Source organism: Paramacrobiotus metropolitanus, unplaced genomic scaffold (assembly GCF_019649055.1).
Source record: "Paramacrobiotus metropolitanus isolate TYO unplaced genomic scaffold, Prichtersi_v1.0 Parri_scaffold0000006, whole genome shotgun sequence".
Classification (NCBI taxonomy): Eukaryota; Metazoa; Tardigrada; class Eutardigrada; order Parachela; family Macrobiotidae; genus Paramacrobiotus; species Paramacrobiotus metropolitanus.
Window position 1 is genome coordinate 2,699,121 of NW_026570226.1, and position 18,300 is coordinate 2,717,420.

Sequence of the window (18,300 nt, forward strand, 5' to 3'; positions counted from 1 at the left end):
TGAAGTCTAGTAATGCAGATTGGTGCCTCACAGTTTAGTGGATCACGGGTGTATCAGTATGTACAGATCTACTGTTTGAGCACAAACCCTGCTCAGAAAGCATCTTCCGAGCTAGCTAAATGATAAATACAGGCCGATTTTTGTTGAAAGAGTTTACATCAAGCTATCAAAGTGCGCTGTCAGTTGTTAAGGATCTTTATTGCATACGGTGATACGAACGTTGTAACTTGGAAACTTATCCAGAGACTACTTCACATACTCCCGGTACCCCTTTTTATTGATCGGTAAGAAACCATGTATTCTCGTTTAATGTCGCGCTCGTACGGGGAAGGAGCTCAGTTTCCTTTTTTATTGAATTTGATTAGTTGAATACTTAAATATGTAGTAGAATTGATATGCAGAATTTCAATTAGCGACTTTCGAATAATTTTTTTATAAAAACAAATATGTATGTGATATGTATTATATGTATTTTATATAATTATATTCTTACCGCAGAATAAGATCTATTATACAAGCATACAGTGTTGCATAAGGAAATAATGTTATTTATGCTAAGGTTGTTGAATTACTGTGCATATAATGTCATAGTAAACCCTAAAAGTATGCAACAAAAAACATTTTTAAATCTGGTATTATTGTGTTAATAAAAACAATTTTGACTACCAGAACATGCAACGATCTATCTGTCTTTTAGCTTGAACGGCCATTTCAGGATTGAATCAATGGATTCTAGCGCTCAACCGAGTCAACTCGTCGTGGTTCCCAACGCAGAAGGCGAAACATCGGCAGGTTAGGCGCACATTAATTATTAATACATTGTAATTTCAATATTCAATTCTTCGCAGTGCTGCTATTTTTAAACAGCTAGCGGTTGTGACCTTTCTTGTTTATAAGCGGAATTTCAAGGTGTCGGCCATCTACAGTATTTACGCTTACGTTCGTCTAGCTTAAAAGATACGTGTAGCTTTATTATCCACTATCCACATCCAGTAATAGTAACACGCTCTTAGCCTCCCAGAGTAGGCGCAGTAACTATGCATTAATAAAATGCTAAATTGCACGTTTTTAAAGGTGGCGGATGCTGCCGGCGACAAGCCCAGTTTTTTTTAAATTCAGATGGTCGAAATTTTTGTAATAGCCGGTCATCGAATAGGCACGGGACAAAAAGCAGAGATTAGCCGCATTGTTTCTACGAGTAGCGTAGGGACTAAAATGATACTAATTACTATACTCATACATTATTAATAATAATTGTAAGTACGGTTACCCGTGCTATTGGTACGAGTGTTATCACTGTTATTTATTGCAAATTGACTGTAATTTAGGGATTTCCATAATATTTTAGTAATTATTGATGAACTAAAAAGCTTAAAGCTTCAAATCTTCTAAAATAAGTTTAAAAAGCGGCTCACGTATGCGTATATCCAGTGAAATTATCCAGACAGCTCAACCGTCCGCCCCGAATTAACACTTTTGCGAACCGTCCTTTTCCTAATACACACTCCGGCAAATAAAGTGTGTGTTTGTTTACAGTACTAGGATGGGACAACCTGGAGATTGACGGAACGTTCCTGATGAAATTACCGTACCACAACTCTCTCATCACGGTATTCCAAAAAAACCTAACACTCCACGGGAAAACTGTTGTGCAGTACGTGTACACGCCACTTCTCCTGCTACAACCGGAAACTGCTCGAATCCAAACCCATCCGGGAACCGGAGCGCATATGGTGACGTTTGAAATCTTGCTGCGGGATCTGCGGGTTGAAAAGTACATACGCGATCAGCTGAAAACGGACATGAACGTAGATGTCGGTCTGGGCAGCGTCGTACCGGTACCGATCCGTAACATCCGTCTCAAGTCACTCGAACCATCGCCACTGTACACGGTGGACACGGCGTGGCGTAACAACGCATCCAGTCGCCGGACGGTGACGTTCCGCCTGTTTTGTACGGAGGCGGCCAACTGTGAAACAGTCCGCAAGTGCATTACCGAGGAACCGGACTGGCTGGTCGACAATCTTGTTGTGCAGTGCGATGTACAATCGCAGAAAAGTGTCCGGCGCACCATCAACGTTACCGCCGAACATGTACGTACAACCGGCTTAATCAGCAAACTGGAGCAGCAGTTTCCGGGACGTGATGTTATCTATATGAAGTCGGACGATGCCAAGCAGCTAGCACTGGATATCAAGACGAATATAGTGGCATCGGAAATTACAGACGGTGAATTTGTCAGTACCGATGCGTCATTAAGCCTCATGCCGCTGGTGGATTCGGTGTTGAGTCTGGAGAATGTCGACACAAAACAGTTCTCATCGGAAATGTGGAGTTCAACCTTCTGGCACGACGACAATGCTCGACCGGATAAAATTGCGCGGACGCTAAACGAAGTGTACGATAAAAGCGATAGCCAGACTAAAGCGTTAATGCGAAATGAACTGGCGGAAGCGTCCAAGTCGTTCGACAAAAATAACGCGTCTAATGAAGCGCACTTTACCTTGAGCCAAAAAGATAGCGAAAAAACGACTTATGACAAAGAGGATGACTCCGCATCCAAATGGAATTTCAGTGCAGAAGCCAAGATATTGAAATTCGGCGGGAAAACAAGCATGGGTGGCGAGAGTAGCCATCAAGAAAAACTCGGCACAAGTCACTCGAAAGATGCAGACTTCGGGGGCTCGTTGCGTACAGCTAACGCCCATGCAGAAGAGCATAGTAAAGATGCGTCAAAAAGCAGCAGGAACGAAGACGACCGACTAAATAACCTCCTTAAAGAGGCAAAGGACGTTGCCCACTGGGAAGGGGAAAGATTCGTTCCCAAGCCAATGAATCTCAGCCGGCTTAACATGGCCAAATTAAAGTCATCCAACACTCTTCAAACTGCACAGATACAGGTAAAATGTCTTCTGCTGGGAAATTTTTTAAAAATTGTTTTATTACATATTTAAATTTAAATTACAGTATTAGCCACCAATATGTAACCGGTTACCGGGGCGTTACTCGATAAACTGAATCGCAAAACACGCGTACATAAGGCGTGACAAACTGCAGTAAATAAGCTGTTTAGTCAAAATGAGCAGTTCTCGAGAAAAGTCAAAGTACATAAGCAAATTTTATTTTAAAATTTGATGAGGGTTTCAGGGGTTCGTGTATACTCGTACCATCTCTTAAGAATAATTCGTCTATGCGAAGACAGTATGTGGTATTTGCTAACAACGCGTTAACTAGAAATATGCATTGTGCGTTAATGACTGCATAAAACCAAGCTTTGCTCCACAATGCGTCGAATTATTTCGGATAGATGTTTTTCGAAAACTTGATAATGTTCATGTATCATGGCGATACTAAAGAGCGCCACCGAAAGGCAGACGGCCCAATAGTGCAACGTTTGATGGCTCGTAAACTCAATAGATTGCTATCGGAAAACGATTTTACTTCCTCGTGCTGTGAAATCAATATGGTGTAGCCCAGAAGAAAGAGCAAAAGTTTTACATCCTCTACGGGTAGTGCAAACATTTTCAGTAACAAAATAAATTTTTGAATTAGAGTTTTAGAGCGTTTCCAAAGTAAATCGAAGCAGCATATGATGCCAATGCAACGGTCAACCCAGACCGCGCGTGCGAACTGCATGCACTTTTAAATCTATTTAAAATATTTTATCGGCATTATAATTATAAACGAGCACATAAAAAATCTTAAAATTATCTCTCTTCTGTGCTTTGGTTTGGTTTGGTCAATTTGGTTCTCCTCTTTATTTTATGTTTTGGACTTCTATAATATTAAAAGCACTTAACACATTAACATATGGACTATGGAGTCTTTGAGCACTAAGGCATTGTGCAGATGGACGACTTGCGTTGTCGTGACATGGACCGGAAGTAGGCATGTAGCTTTTACGCCTTTTAGTTTAGCATTGTGAGGCAGGATGTATTTTACCCTTTATTTAGTCTTTTGGTATAATTATTACTAAATTTTATGAGGTTTAGGCAGCTGGTTAGCGATGGGGATGAGAGATCATTTACACGTCAGTTAAAGATTATAGCTGTCACTCGTGAGTCATAATCATAAAGTTGCTGTTCCGAAAGGCGCGAAGAAGTGCCATTCCGATTGCTTTTCAAATAAACTACGAACGCTAAAAACTGTAAATAAAAAATAAAATAGAATGAATAAGCTTATTACTTCGTACAGCAATAGGTGGCTTCTCTGTCTGCGTTCGGGCAGCGAGGTGACCGGCTGGTCAAAATGTTCAGTAATAGCTGACCGGTTGTTCAGAAGATAGAAATATCGCAGTATTGTTTTGCTACCACCACTTTACTGACAAGACGTTTTTGGCATATACATAGATCACGCGCACTACAAACATTCTGGAGAGCAACATCAACGTTCCGGATGCTGCAAATCCCAGCGGTATTGTTCAGCCGTCGTCGTCAGTGTCGGAGCAGGCAGAAGACATTCCGTCGGGGCAACCACGATATCTGGACCAGATCATCCTATCCAGTGGACACATGACCCCTGGCAAGCCGGACATTTACGAAGTGAAATTAGAGAAATTTGCCGTTAATGCAGAACTGAAGCTGCAGCGATATCGTGCCGGAACCAAGCCACAACCGGCTGTTCTTAAAAAGGTCAAGGTTATGCTACTGGTAGGACCCACCGGATCTGGAAAGACCACCTACATCAATGCCGTGTGTAACGTATTTTTTGGCGTGACGTTTCGCGATCGAGCGCGTCTGAAGCTGATTGTAGAGCACCGGAAACAGACCCAAAGCGTGACAGACTGCGTTACCGCCTATGAATTGTACACCAATTACGATAGTCCTTGTCCATTTAACCTGGTTCTGATTGACACGCCGGGTTTCGGCCACACGGACGGCGTGGCCTCGGATGGCAAAATTACCGCGCAGTTAAGCGAACTATTTAGCAGCGACAACCCGATTTTCTGTGATATTCAGGATATTGATGCGGTCGGCATTGTGATGCAGAGTGGCGAAAAGCGCTTGACACCCACACAAATGTACGTCATTGACTGCGTTCTGTCTGTCTTTGGAAAGGACTTCGAAAAGAACATCATTCTGCTATGTACCCACGCGGATACCACTTCGAGCGAGCCGAATTTGCTGGCCGCCATGAATGAGTACAGAGTACCGTATGGGCGTTATTATAAACTGAACAACTGCTCCTTATATGCCGATAACACCGGGGAAAATGGAGCCCGCAACAAACCGTATTGGGATGATACCCGCAGAAGCATCGTGCAGCTATTTGATTATCTTGGGCAGATTGAGCCGCAGAATAAAACCCTGACGCATAACGTCTTAAGGCAACGTAATGCGCTGGAGACGGCCGTGGCTTCTCTTAACAAGCAAGTACAGCAAGGCTTGGGCAAAATGGAAAAACTACGCAAAGAAAAGGTAGACGACTTCGAATTCGTTTCTGTTCTCTTTGGGCAGCAGTTACAAAGCATAACATAACTTGATGGCCTCGAGACACTGGCAGATTTAGAAATGTCCCGACTCCCATCTACGAAATATATTTATGTAAAAAATTAATTATTATTATTAAGGGAATGACCGGTACATACATGGGGCAGTGGTACCAATTTCGTATATATGCAAGGAAACTTTTGATTTCGCGCACTTCCAGACGATTTTTTACATCATTTCATACTTTCTATAGCCAAATGATTTAATGAAACACACCGAAACAGGCAATATCAGTGATTTGTACTGACAACTGACAATGGTTGTTTTTTACAGAGTATAATTGAAGATAGTCAGGCACATATGGAGGTCAATGCGAACCACACCAGAACAGTACCGGATGTACGGCCAACTCGAGTACCTCTGATAGCTGGCGAATACGTTACCAACTGCACTCGATGCCTAATTACGTGCCATCACATGTGCATCTACCCCAACAACGAGGACAAGGCAAAATGCTCGGCTATGAACCCCAGCGGAACGTGTAACAACTGCCAGTGCCACTGGAAAGTGCATGAGAATGCCGGTTATCGTCACCACTATGAAACAGTGCAAGTGGAAAAAACATTTGAGGACATTAAGGCACTGTACGAGAAAGCTTCGGGCACAAAGCTAACCGCTGAAGGTGTATTCCGCGCCGTGCGTCGGGATATGATTGACACCCGCAAGAATATCTTACAGTTACTGATTACATGCAATAGATGCCATAACCAACTGTCAGAGATTGCTCTTCGCCCAAACCCCACGTCCACAGTGCAATACATCGAGGTCCTTATCAATTCGGAGAACCTAAACCGACGTCCTGGTTTCGAGGAGCGCATTTCCACTCTGGAAGAGCTGAAACAGCTAGCTGCTAGAATCACAGATCTTGGAGCAGATCCCGAGAAAGTCCGAAAAGAAATAGAGGAGAGCCTTAATTTTGATTCATTGTAACGTCGCCCTTGCACTTGGTTGGCCAGCCGCATAAGACTTCCGGCGAAAATTTATGACAGCATAACCGCTTAAATAATCATTAAACGCATACTAGTACTGACATCGTGAATTATTTACTTTACAGGCTTTTTAACGTTTAACGTTTTTTAACGTTTTTTATCGTATTTCTACATATATGTTAGCGTAACGTTTTAGGCTTTTTTGAATATCCAAAGCGCACTTTCGGTGTTTCGGTATTTAGGCATTTGCTATGCAGTTCCTTATTGTGGATGATACAATGTGGCATGGTACCACTCGTATACTGTATCTTTATTAAATTTATTGGAAAAAGGGATTGCGTCTACGGGCTGCACTGGAAATGTGAAAAAATCATTTGTAATTTGTATAGATTTCAGTTGGCTACAACCATTTCACAGGAGCATTACGCTACTAAATGTTGTAACCATAATGTACGGCTAATAAATACTAATTTAGGTCTACGGGTAGTCGTTATTTTATACTGTGGTATAAGGAAAACCGTGAAATAAGTCTAACAATATAAGGTACGGCTTTTTAAATGACCAAGACTTACATAATACTTACCTCTGTACCTAAAACTTACATCATGATACTATATAAAAAATATACTTTTACGTAATACTTTCAGTAATGAAATGGATATCTCAGACCTTGGTACATTTTTTGAAGCTTAAATTGCACTAATGTGTGGTATAGCATTTTTGTAAGCGAGCCGGCAGTTAAAAAAAGCAATGTCAGTAGCGCATCTAAATAATCCGTGTACCTGTTGCCGTGTGACGTTGCGGGTATACAACTACACAAGATGCTAACGTACCGCGCCAGATGTAGCGATATGCACTGCCACAACGTCATACGGCAACAAACACAGGGATTATTTAGATGTGCTACTGACATCTCCTCTTATGCATTAAATCTCATACTGGCAAAAGAAATACCGTGCTGCCAATCAAAATTTAAAATTTTATTTGACCATAATCGCTGAGAATTTTTGTCTACATACTGCGTTTACTGTGCGGTCTGCACAGGTATACAAAAAAATTTGATTTTACGCTGAGAATGGCACCGTTTAGACGTTCAGCTGACTGGTGGCAAAGGCCAGATATTCATCCATATCACAGCCTTGATCTGAATCCTTCGTCTTCCTTCCGTGCAGTACGATAAAAACATCCGTTCGTCCGCACTCCAGTCCGGTCGCACTCGCGATACCAGATACAGATCCGTGACGTTGGTAACAACCCGTTCTCCGGAAAAAACACCAGCAGAGAACACCCGGTAAGCCATGCGGTTCGGCAGGATCATGGAGCCGTTGAGGGCGAACCGGGAAGGAATATCCACGGAACAGCGGTACTGAGGAGTGCTGGTTGTGTTAGTTGTGTTGTTCGTGCCAATCAACGCCGATTTCTATTGGCATTACATATATGAAGTACAACTGAAATCGTTTGATGCGAGCATGTGAATAAACTGTACATTAGCCGCCGTCCAGTCCATTTGTGAGGTTTCGTTATTCGTGGTCCAGGTTAATTTGGCGGCTACTTGGCCTTTCTGATACCGACACTGGATGCCGGTAGTGTTGCCTGCAGGTTCTCCGTCCTGATGGCAATCAGAAACAAATCAACAGTAATATCTATACACTAATTGAGAAATTACACGTTGAGAAAAAAAATTACACGTTGAGAAAATTGAGAAATTTCACGTTCTTAAAACAGGAATAAGAGAGGAATATAGCTGTGGATGGTAACAAATTATAAATACGAATATACACGTACATATGCTAGGCAAATTCAGTTAGTTTTACTCTACTGGGCTGACATACATGTACGTATACTCATGCAGATGTAGGTACACTAGCTTGCTCACCAGTCATTTGAGCTAGAATTCTACATATTACATGTACCTAGAATTATACCACAAGCTGATAGCACTGTACAACAGTTTTTAGATCGTACGCGGTACTTTAATCCGTCTATTGTACATGTACATATGGGTTAGTACATAAATACGTAATATTATAATTATAAATAGTGAACAGCAGATACCGGCCATTGTACCACTTCATGTTTAATAACTGTGAAACAGTTTTATTAGATATAAAGTTTACACTTTACAATACACAATTTAGCCCGGCATTTAGTAGTTTGTCTCCGCTGGGTGTACTCTGCGTTATCAGGAATTATAATTTTGGTGTTTATACATACGTACTTCAGAAAAATCTATTCCAATCCATTGATTTGTTGTATTTCCCTGATGTTCACCAGTGAGAAGTATCCTTACAACACCTGGCGACATGGGGCTGATAGAGACCATCCCAGTGGCTGAGCATTCTGAAGTACCATTTGGCTGAATACATCCTCGTGGAATCCCTAAACACTGTATTCCGTCAAAACCGCATCGTTCTTCAAACGCATTGAATTCCACAGCCGTAATAATCCCAGCATATATCGCTACACAGAATACAATAAGCCGTAATACATGGACACCCATCTCAGCGCTTGTTTACATCGATTTTGACAGATGGTGTAAAACGTACCGCGCAAATATGTACTCACATAAAAAGCATCGAGTAACGTACGTTCAACGCTGGTTTATATACACATGTATTGGTAAATTACCAAATATGTAAATTAATCCGCTATACAGTCATATGATTCCTGGTTAGAAATAAGTGGTAGTGTGTAAATTAAATTTCGCTTTATTATTACGATGACCGTTCGTCTTTTTGTGCCTTTTGTTCGCTTTATGAGTGGCTTATATGACTGTTGCTGTAACAAAATTTATACTGCAGTTGTTTGGATGGTACCGGAAATTTATTGATCAGTCATCAGCGCATCAAATAACGGTATGACATCATTATATCAATCACAACGATCGTTAACCAAAATCTCACCATAATCAGAAATACTCAAACACTCAAACCGGGAAGTATATCATCTATCCGAGTAGTATTATACAGGTTTTCTCTTCGTTTAACCAACGCTGCACAACGACCGAAAAAAGGGACAGGATTAGAACAGTTGCATTCCGCAGCATCTCTTCACACACGGAGCTGTATTTACGCCCAATCTAAGATTTCTCTTCCAGCTTAATCAGCTCGACGATGCCTTCGTACATCTCCTTCACAGCATCGAATTCCGTCAATCCCATACGGCGCTGTTGAGGGGAAAAAATGCAGCCGGGTGAATTTTTTGGCAGACGATGGTGTTATTAATAAGTTTGTTAATAGGCAGCTAAATTTAGAATTATGGTGCGATCGCAGCGGCTGTTGCCGCGTCAGCGTTCCACTGCTCTTGCTTATACTGACCTTGTTGGACACGTCATAGACGCCGCCGATGGATTCGCTGTGCTCGCCGGATGTGCCGCGCACTTGCAGATTATACTTGGCGGCAATCTTGTGGAATTCATCGAGATTCTTACTGATCTTGGGTAGCTTAATGTGGACGCTGGCACGAATGGTGGTTCCTGTATAAAGCATACCATATAGTTGCGGATCTTTCCTTGTTGCTATATATTTTATTTATTCTCACCCAAATTGGTCGGACAGAAGGTCAAGTAGCCCAGACGTTCATCGCGGGAGAACGGCAACTTCTTCTCAATCTCGTTCACACCCTGTTCGATTAGCAGAATGGTTAGTATACGAGTACGAGCATAATAAAAACAAGAAACTAAGCGGAAGTTATACCTGGATGAGGCGTTTGTAGACGGCCATGAGATCGCCTCCCTTCTGCATGCTAATGATGCGCAGATGATCTTCTTCGTTAACCCACACCAGGAACGTCTTGTCCTTGTTGTGGTAGATACCGCGACCGGTCGGCCAGAAACGGTTAGCATTGGCAGCCTCCAAGAAACTAGACGGAGCAATCAACCGTGTTAGCCACGTCATTTGCCGTGTGACCAAACGCGCGACTAAGAAAGATCTTTAATTTCAGATTTAACCGGCAAAAAAACTGCTATCTTTCTAAGAGGATTCCTCAAAATAATTTTTGTAGAAACTTTTTAGTTACCATTACCACGTATACCGAAGTTAGTTATCCGCCTGGTACAAAAGCAAGATTCACTCAAATTTTAAAGAAAACCGAAGCTTTTTATTTTCATACTGTATGAGTTGATTCTTTCTAATTTCGCTAATAAGTGCGAAGAATTTTATGCTGCACCTGTGTTTTTTAACACGAAGAGTAAAGTGCTACGGTACAATTCGCAGCGCGCTAAGCGCAGTAACAAAGAGCGGCTAAAACTGGCGGGCTGCTATTAATTATTGTATCTGTATACGCGGTACTCCTCTACATACCGGTCGCCTTCCTTGAACAAGAAGTGATCATCGATCAGCTGCTTCTGTGTGTCCTTCGACATGCCGGTCAGCGGATAGTATGTACCAGCCAGCTCACCCGGCAGCCCGTTCAGCGCATCCTTCACCTTTCCCTCCATGTCTTTGTATTGCTGCAAAACAACACAAAGCCGCGTATTATACCGTCTGTTTATTGGATAAATATCCCGTTGATTGTTCGGCCCAGCTGAGAAACGCTGACAGTTGTTGATCGATCTATCGATCCGTGTAGCTGGGAACGCCGCGCGAATGTTGGAAAGAATCACGTGCGAATAATGGACGGAAGAAGTGCGTTTTTACCTGCTCGGTGAGGAGCGGATTGAATGGATAGCCCTGCAGCGATCGACCGCAGCGCACGCGGGTGGAGATAATGTACTTGCCCTCCGGATCCGGATTGGGGAAGTTGATCTTGTCCAGGCCCAGATCCATCGGCGGATGTTTGGCGCCGCCCTTGATGTCGAAGCCAATGTGGTAGTCCTGTGTACAGGCACGACAGGGCGTTTTTCACAAATTTAATTGCTTTTCGTATAATCGATAGATTTCTGTCATCAGTTCTACTTACAGTTAGTGTCAATTTGTACGTTACAAACGGAATTAGGAAATTAACCGACCATCTTATCGCAGTTTTTCCAGCTACAGCCTTTACGAAACAATTTAAATATGTAGGAAAAGTAAAAACCTATATATAAATATGACTCAAGCTTAACTCAGGTAAATATAGTGGTGTGCTTATTTAATAGAAACGTCAAATACATACATATCATTATGTATTTTATTGTTAATGTTTCTGTTGGCTTTGACCTGCGCATTTTTTTGCGATAATTGTTATATCGGTTAGTAGTTGCATAAGGCGACGTACGTTGATGATGGGATAGAAGATCTCAGAAAAGGTGGTGTACGATTCCGCATCGGGAGCATAGATGCCGACTCCACTGTCGGTGTTAATCACACCTAAAAATTAAAATCATATTTCAAAAAATTAACCTTAGGCATTTAAATGTTTCAGCTGCAAGAAATTTTGCTGCTGGATAAATTCTCCTGTATACCAGCCTGTTTATACAATAACGACTTAAATTTATCCGGATAAATCTAAATAGTAAGACACTAAGACTGATGATATTAAAAACCTGAAAAACATCCTGCGTTAAATTAATCACTGACGAGTGCCTAGTGCCTACTTAATTTGATCAGGATTAATTTAATTTAAAACGGGATGATCTGCCTCCATACCCGACTGGATGCAATCCCACAGGGAAGCACCCATCTTGGTCTTGGTGTTCTTCAGCTTGTTGACCACATCGGGCGTCAGGTATTTCTTCAACAGGGAGTGGCTCTTGTCATCCTTGCCCAGGATGCCGGGCGCCTCTTCCATTTTCTTCACGACATCGGCCATGGCTATAGTTGCAGTAGTGCTAATACCACGTCTCCAACGGCAAGAACGCGCGAAACAATGAACGGGGCGAAGCAGGATCGTGTCACCGGCACCGTACTATGTAGTGCTGCAGTTAACAACCGTTCTCGACTAACGCCCGCGTCGGCTCCAGCGCCGGGCTTATATAGCGCCATGGTGCCGCATTCGGAATATATCGACGCTGGGCGGATGTGCAGTGCACCGTCAGTCGGGGAAAGGGTATTTTTATCGATCCTCTGCGTCTAGCGCGGTATGCTGCAATGGTTATGTAATCGTTGCAGCAGTCCAGGGATGTCTATTTTTTCTTTCCCGTATAGCGCGCTCCACGCAAACGTTGAGCGTCTTCCGCTGTACTAACGATTTCTCCGTCGGTGAACGGACTCACATGCGATTAAGCCCAGATGATGGGGTATATGTTTGCGATACACAGCTTTCTATTAGCATTGCGTGGGCGGATATACTGCACAACATTAACTAGAAGTTCACATACGAGCAGTCATTAGTTTGCTCTACGAACTGTTGCCTTCCGTCAAATATAATAATATCACACAATAAACTCTATACCATACAATTACCGATTACGATACGCATGTGGTTATTCTATCGGAATACACATTTTTATTGTAGATAATCTGATATGTACCATAATAATACTTTTAATAATTCTAGGCTTTCTAACAATTAATTTATCTATGTCTATAATACTAATTTTAATTTACTCAAGTTTAATTTATTCGGTTAGCGTACTGGTTTATATACTATACATACAGATATATGCAATTGAACCTTGTGTACGTACGTACGAATGCCGGGATATTTACATTTTACAGTAATTTTACAGAACAGAATTATCCGTTTTCGTGCACAGTACATGTATATCAAGGACATAAAAGCATTTACCTTTTTACGTAAAGGACAAAATGTATAACGATATATTCGAATTAATCTGTCCAGGTGAAGAGGAAATTTGTATTTGGTACATGTATTCGCATCGGTGCTTAAGATTTCCCTTAATGTTTCATGTTATACAGAGCTACTGTAAAATTCCCGTGGTATATGGCCGCGATGTATAGCTCACGCAAGGAGCGAACTAACCATAAGTTTTCACCCTGCTGCAGTATTGTAAATTTTGATTATTTTTAATGAAAATACACGCGTATGTATACTTACACTAATGGTAAGGAGCAAAACTGGTAAAAATTTTATTTTGCATGGCTCCGATAATCGATAGTAACTTGATTTGAACACTGCCGGTGTCTGCATGCCATTGCCAGTACTTCTACTTTAGTCAAAGTAATTAAAACGTGCATTTATGTGCAGCTCTAACATTTCTTTAATACGATTATTTCTCTAACTTTTCTTTAAAATTTCTGGCAATTAATCAGCAAATGAACGCAGTTCTTGAGTTTTTAGTAAGCACCAGACTTTTTTGTGTACAATACCGAAAAATAGCAGTATTAAAACCATAATAATTATATAAAATTTAATAGAACGTTTCTTACATAGGAGATAAAATTAAACGACGTAAGATGAAGCACTTAAAATAAATTATAAAACTATGGCAAACACACAAACAGTTCAATAACGAAGCGAATGTGACTGCACATCCAAACGCCGGGTAAAAATGCGTAATCTAATGACACGTCATTATTGGCGTAGTCAGTAAATCTTTTCAGCACATAATGAACTTTTTATATGCAGTTTTCGCAGGCGATGGAGGCGACAAAGGTGCCGTTGGCGCGGACATTACATCCGTCGGCGTACTTTTGAAAGACATGCCAGTTGTACCAGTTCATCAGCCGGAAGACGGTGTAGTAGCCGGATTCCTGCTCCTCCGTCCACTCCGATCCGTAGTAGAACTTCACACCGGCCACGTTGGGTGCGATGTACCGCTGCAATATACACTCACTGTCTCATCGCTACCAACTAAAATGATCGCGCAAAATACGCACCAGAAATCCCGACAGCATTACGCGAATGGCGGAGAAGTGCAGGGCGTTACGGGACCAATGGAATTCCGCGGTGTCATCGATAGCAGCCACGTATTTTTCTGTTTGTTGCCCGAACATATTAAATATTTTGTAGTACACAGATTTAATTATTCACATTGCACATATTACTGCTTTACATATAACTCTATTTTTTAATAATTATTGCTTTAATTGATTAATAATTAATTTTTAGTGACGATAAAGATATTATGATATCTGATACATTATTTTCATTACAACGTCCGTTTTTATTTCGATTTTTTTCTTGCTTGAATTTTGCGAAAACTGCATCTTAAACCAGTGTAACGTAATTTACCGGATTCCAAATTAAAAAGTGCGCCTGAAATAGAAAAGCAATCGTTATTTCCAATTAGCTGTACCAATGGCCGTTTTGTTTTGTGGAGACGGAAACGCCGGTATTCCGTAACTTACGCATTTCTTTGTCGAATTCCCTATAACAATGATCGAAGCACTGTTAAATAATCACATTACAAAAATCACTAGAAGCAAGAAAATGATCTATTGTAAAAAATAGTGATACCCCATAACAACTTGAATGACCAGTGTTGCCGGTTGGAAAGTCCAGAAGGTGTCCAAATCCACACTTAAATCTCCCAAACCGAGCATCTGCCCGGCATCCGGATTCCAGTAATCAAAGCTACATTACGTCGTTAAATATTAATTCACATTTCACACCACTACATGTATCCGGTAAATGGAAGAGATTATATATATAAAAATAAAATATTCTAAAAAAGTTAACTATCAAAATCAATTGGAAAGCCTTTCTGATGTATCACTTTGTGCTTTATTAGAAGACTGCATTGTATGTCAGAGACCAAGGTTGCACAAACGCCTCTCTTCTACGATTGACGATACCTCCACCTAACTGCACAAGTACACAATGTGTTTTCAAGTCAATTAGACAACTTTCGAAAAAAATTCGAATTACAAGCATTAATATTACCGTGTATCCGAGAAATCAAACAAGTGTTATCTGTGACACACGAACAAGTTGGTATAGCGCGCGTACAAGTAATGCTTACTAGTTGCCAATTGTTTTCCCGATGATGATCAGCCCTTCTTTAACCGACGTTTGATTTAGCGCATGCGCGGCACGCAGTTTTGACCTTTCCCAGTCGGCAGCCATAAACTTTAGCTGGTCCAAAGACATTCCTAACCGTAAAACAAAATGCCAGTTGGTCGATTAAAATTTAATTATCGTACGCAATGGCATTAGTTTAAAGGTCATCAGTACAACTAATGCACATTATAGTTCCGGTAAAATATATAGCGAAATAACTAAAATTATGAAAATGTAGAGTGTAGACATCCTTTAGACCTTATGTACAAAAATACATTAAAAAATTAGAAAAAAAATTGATAGAAATAATTTTTTAAAAAATAGACATAAAAAATTAATAGAAATAATTTTTCCAGACAAAAAAAACGCTGAACCGCTGACGAAAAAAATTTGAAGGCTTACCGGAAAATCCATCGAAGGATTTATTGGCCGTGGCGCTGTAGGGAAACGGTAGGAGGCGTGGATCCGCCGCTCCGGGAGCGGGCGTGGGTTTTGTCGGATGGACGTATATCGGCGGAAGATTCGTTCCAGCATTCGCTGCCCCAGTAATAAGCGGCTTATTATTCACATCCACGTCGGCCAACGCCGCTAACACCGGCAGAAAAACCACCACATTGCTGACGAACATGGTCGAATCAAATCAGGTAAACTTGCCCACACCACGTCGAAATGTTGTGGCGTACCAAACACTCATCATGTATTTTATAGGCTGAGCAGAATTTATGTCACCGGTACACAGTAAACTCGCTTACCGATGTCAGAACATGCGAGCGGACGGTGTACAAAGGGGTGTAAATCAACACTCGCTGGGTGTAATCGTAGCGATATTACATACACATAAAGCGGAAATATACCGATAATTAGTAATCAAATTTTTAGTGCGCTGCATGTTGAAATGTTAATTAATTTTTATTCTCACGATTATGCTGCAATGCACAATTACGTATACCGTCCATCGAACGGAAACGCAGTTTTTCCGAATATGCATACCCAATATCAAGCCGATATAAACGTTCAGTTTCTCTCATTTTCCCCGTCATTATTAAATTTTATTTTATTTTTTCCACCAGTACAATTTTTTACAAATAATAACCATGTTTTCCTTCAGCCTTTTTTCCACATTTTCGATGTTTGTGCTGGCGACCGCCCAGACGACGGTCAACTGGAATAATCCCGCCCAACAGACCACCACCCACGACATCGCCATTCCCACGCCGGACCCCACTTGGCATCCGCTGTACTCCCGCCCGACCCCGGCGCCGGGCGCGTTCGGACCGGAAGTGGTGCCCAATCAGGCGGTGCGCGGACAGAATTACACTCGCATCGAGGGCGCCAGCGGGATCTCCTATAAACTACTAAACACCGCGCAGAATACCTGGGTGCAGTTGATGCCCATCGCGGCCGGGAAGGCCTACGTTCCCATACACCAGGCGCCGGAAGTGTTTGCACGGACAGCTATCTGGTTGTAAGTCCACTTACAAGTAGTGCATTCGCTGGCACATAAATACTATTAAATTGCCGTGCATTACATTGATTACTTTAAAATTGATTAAATATATGTAAATATCATGTTGTATTACATTTACATTCCTAACATCCTTTCAATTTACATTGCTAAATTACGTGCATTTGGGTAAGAGCGACGTAAACTAAATCAATGAAAAGGCAAAAAAAAATAAATGATTACTTTTTCGTACGATTAATAGGATAGAAACTTTTCCAAAAATAATAATGAAAGTTAATGAAGGAAGCCGTTCCGGTGTATCGAGTTCTGCTTTATAGCACTGTGCGGTCGGATACCGTTTGTTCAAAAGCCACTTTACTACGATCTGCGATATCACCATAGATCTGCCCAAACACAACCAGGTCCTAGTCATTTCAGCCCGATAACTATTTGAAATTTTCTACTGTAGAAAACGCTAACTGTAACCATTAGAATGCCATATCCGAAAAATCAAACTGATCTAAAAGGTCACAAAAATTAAATGATTACTTTATTTAATATAATACAATACTGTAAAATACATAGATAGGATAACAAATAAGTAAGCAGACCTTTTAATAAAATAATGTGATACATTTTTTAGATTGCTTTTATGGCATCCGGAGTACATGCCGGCGTACAATGTCAACGATGCCGAGGACGTATGGACTGACCGCGCCCTGGATCCGGTCATGTTCCAGCTCGGACAGTCAGTAGAAAAGATATTTTATTATTCCTGTTTAAAATTTTTCACTAGTAAACAAAATGAATACATCAGGATTGCTTTTACAGGGACATGAACTGGCAAATCAGTAAGTTTAGAACACATCAAGACGATGTACTCGCATATAAAAACCGGTGGATGGCCTTTTCGTTGTGTTACAGCCAACCTGACCGTTTACGAGCCACAAAATAAAACCGGTACGTACCTCGGTACATGTAATTACCGGGTGTTGCTGTAATTAACATTAAACTGGATTTATTTCATGTTTAATTGTTTTGTGCATTCGATGAACAGCCAATCTAGAGCGGCTGCTGGACAATGCAGCGTTTGCCAAGTACGAGGAGTCTTTACGGCGTGGGCGAATGTATCACAACATGCCATATTTCATGGTAAAAAGAACTTCTAAAGTTCTAATACTATGTATAACAATTATTTTGTAAGTGTATTATGTAATTAAAAAGAACGCGTATTGTTATTTATTTTTATTATTCATATGTCATCATTAAGAGTATTTGCAACCGAATTAGAAACAAATTTATATTTTTGCTTCTCTTGTAGTGGATGGTGGATGCGGAACTCGCCGCTCTGGAATACCTGATGGGCGACGCGCTGACCGACGAAGCCTACGACGCCTTCGAGCTGGTCTTCGAATTTCTCAATCTGAAGCAGTTCCACTACGTTGACTACTACAACAACCGCTGTCTGCGCCGTTCCCACCGGTCGGCCTTCTACTACGCCGGTCAACCATTCGGTCACCTGCGTTCCTAAACAGATGAAGCGAACAACTCTTCCGCTCAACATTTATTTATCAATACCAAACATTTAACTGGCAATAAAACTGAACGCTTCTGT

The 18,300-nt window shown here is 41.2% G+C and overlaps 5 protein-coding genes across 6 annotated transcripts; 2 read left to right on the forward strand and 3 right to left on the reverse strand.

The window, feature by feature from the left end:
• The first annotated feature begins 20 nt into the window (after window positions 1-20).
• LOC129581725 (uncharacterized) lies at window positions 21-6,746 on the forward strand. Of its 2 annotated transcripts, none has more exons than XM_055472938.1 (5): window positions 21-284; window positions 698-792; window positions 1,537-2,900; window positions 4,350-5,417; window positions 5,763-6,746. In XM_055472938.1, exons 2-5 carry the CDS (start codon window positions 726-728, stop codon window positions 6,417-6,419), a joined length of 3,156 nt encoding a protein of 1,051 aa, XP_055328913.1. In that variant the 5' UTR covers window positions 21-284; window positions 698-725; the 3' UTR covers window positions 6,420-6,746. The 2 variants fall into 2 exon arrangements, with proteins under 2 accessions (XP_055328913.1, XP_055328914.1); XM_055472939.1 differs by having other exon boundaries at window positions 716-792.
• Window positions 6,747-7,310: 564 nt separating this feature from the next.
• Window positions 7,311-8,973, reverse strand: LOC129581995 (uncharacterized). Its single transcript, XM_055473348.1, has 3 exons — window positions 8,637-8,973; window positions 7,905-8,027; window positions 7,311-7,838 (listed from the first exon to the last, which is right to left on the reverse strand). Exons 1-3 carry the CDS (start codon window positions 8,916-8,918, stop codon window positions 7,512-7,514), a joined length of 732 nt encoding a protein of 243 aa, XP_055329323.1. The 5' UTR covers window positions 8,919-8,973; the 3' UTR covers window positions 7,311-7,511.
• Window positions 8,974-9,219: 246 nt separating this feature from the next.
• LOC129581624 (arginine kinase Lit v 2.0101-like) lies at window positions 9,220-12,301 on the reverse strand. Its single transcript, XM_055472817.1, has 8 exons — window positions 11,986-12,301; window positions 11,615-11,706; window positions 11,056-11,232; window positions 10,720-10,868; window positions 10,114-10,279; window positions 9,959-10,040; window positions 9,736-9,893; window positions 9,220-9,584 (listed from the first exon to the last, which is right to left on the reverse strand). The coding sequence occupies exons 1-8, from the start codon at window positions 12,146-12,148 to the stop codon at window positions 9,498-9,500; spliced, it is 1,074 nt and encodes a 357-aa protein (XP_055328792.1). The 5' UTR covers window positions 12,149-12,301; the 3' UTR covers window positions 9,220-9,497.
• A 1,361-nt stretch (window positions 12,302-13,662) lies between these two features.
• On the reverse strand, window positions 13,663-15,893 carry LOC129581964 (uncharacterized). Its single transcript, XM_055473292.1, has 7 exons — window positions 15,644-15,893; window positions 15,204-15,333; window positions 14,699-14,815; window positions 14,590-14,609; window positions 14,474-14,497; window positions 14,119-14,216; window positions 13,663-14,058 (listed from the first exon to the last, which is right to left on the reverse strand). The coding sequence occupies exons 1-7, from the start codon at window positions 15,867-15,869 to the stop codon at window positions 13,858-13,860; spliced, it is 816 nt and encodes a 271-aa protein (XP_055329267.1). The 5' UTR covers window positions 15,870-15,893; the 3' UTR covers window positions 13,663-13,857.
• A 427-nt stretch (window positions 15,894-16,320) lies between these two features.
• On the forward strand, window positions 16,321-18,284 carry LOC129581979 (uncharacterized). Its single transcript, XM_055473314.1, has 6 exons — window positions 16,321-16,706; window positions 17,329-17,433; window positions 17,517-17,536; window positions 17,610-17,645; window positions 17,743-17,837; window positions 18,007-18,284. Exons 1-6 carry the CDS (start codon window positions 16,336-16,338, stop codon window positions 18,214-18,216), a joined length of 837 nt encoding a protein of 278 aa, XP_055329289.1. The 5' UTR covers window positions 16,321-16,335; the 3' UTR covers window positions 18,217-18,284.
• The last annotated feature ends 16 nt before the right edge of the window (window positions 18,285-18,300 follow it).

Bases quoted from the DNA above. Each gene is read 5' to 3' on its own strand.
- LOC129581725 (XM_055472938.1), top strand. From the start codon at position 726: ATGGATTCTAGCGCTCAACCGAGTCAACTCGTCGTGGTTCCCAACGCA. The intron at 2,901-4,349 runs GTAAAATGTCTT...GCATATACATAG, and splicing joins TTCAAACTGCACAGATACAG to ATCACGCGCACTACAAACAT. The intron at 5,418-5,762 runs GTAGACGACTTC...TGTTTTTTACAG, and splicing joins AAAAACTACGCAAAGAAAAG to AGTATAATTGAAGATAGTCA.
- LOC129581964 (XM_055473292.1), bottom strand. From the start codon at position 15,869: ATGTTCGTCAGCAATGTGGTGGTTTTTCTGCCGGTGTTAGCGGCGTTG. The intron at 14,610-14,698 runs GTATCACTATTT...TCATTGTTATAG, and splicing joins GTCATTCAAGTTGTTATGGG to GGAATTCGACAAAGAAATGC. The intron at 14,059-14,118 runs GTGCGTATTTTG...TGTATATTGCAG, and splicing joins TAATGCTGTCGGGATTTCTG to CGGTACATCGCACCCAACGT.
- LOC129581979 (XM_055473314.1), top strand. From the start codon at position 16,336: ATGTTTTCCTTCAGCCTTTTTTCCACATTTTCGATGTTTGTGCTGGCG. The intron at 16,707-17,328 runs GTAAGTCCACTT...TACATTTTTTAG, and splicing joins GCACGGACAGCTATCTGGTT to ATTGCTTTTATGGCATCCGG. The intron at 17,537-17,609 runs GTAAGTTTAGAA...GTTGTGTTACAG, and splicing joins GGACATGAACTGGCAAATCA to CCAACCTGACCGTTTACGAG.
- LOC129581624 (XM_055472817.1), bottom strand. From the start codon at position 12,148: ATGGCCGATGTCGTGAAGAAAATGGAAGAGGCGCCCGGCATCCTGGGC. The intron at 10,280-10,719 runs GTATGTAGAGGA...TGCTCCGTCTAG, and splicing joins TTGTTCAAGGAAGGCGACCG to TTTCTTGGAGGCTGCCAATG. The intron at 10,041-10,113 runs GTATAACTTCCG...CTAATCGAACAG, and splicing joins TCTACAAACGCCTCATCCAG to GGTGTGAACGAGATTGAGAA.
- LOC129581995 (XM_055473348.1), bottom strand. From the start codon at position 8,918: ATGGGTGTCCATGTATTACGGCTTATTGTATTCTGTGTAGCGATATAT. The intron at 8,028-8,636 runs GTACGTATGTAT...GATTGCCATCAG, and splicing joins TTGGAATAGATTTTTCTGAA to GACGGAGAACCTGCAGGCAA. The intron at 7,839-7,904 runs GTACAGTTTATT...TAATGCCAATAG, and splicing joins TGGACTGGACGGCGGCTAAT to AAATCGGCGTTGATTGGCAC.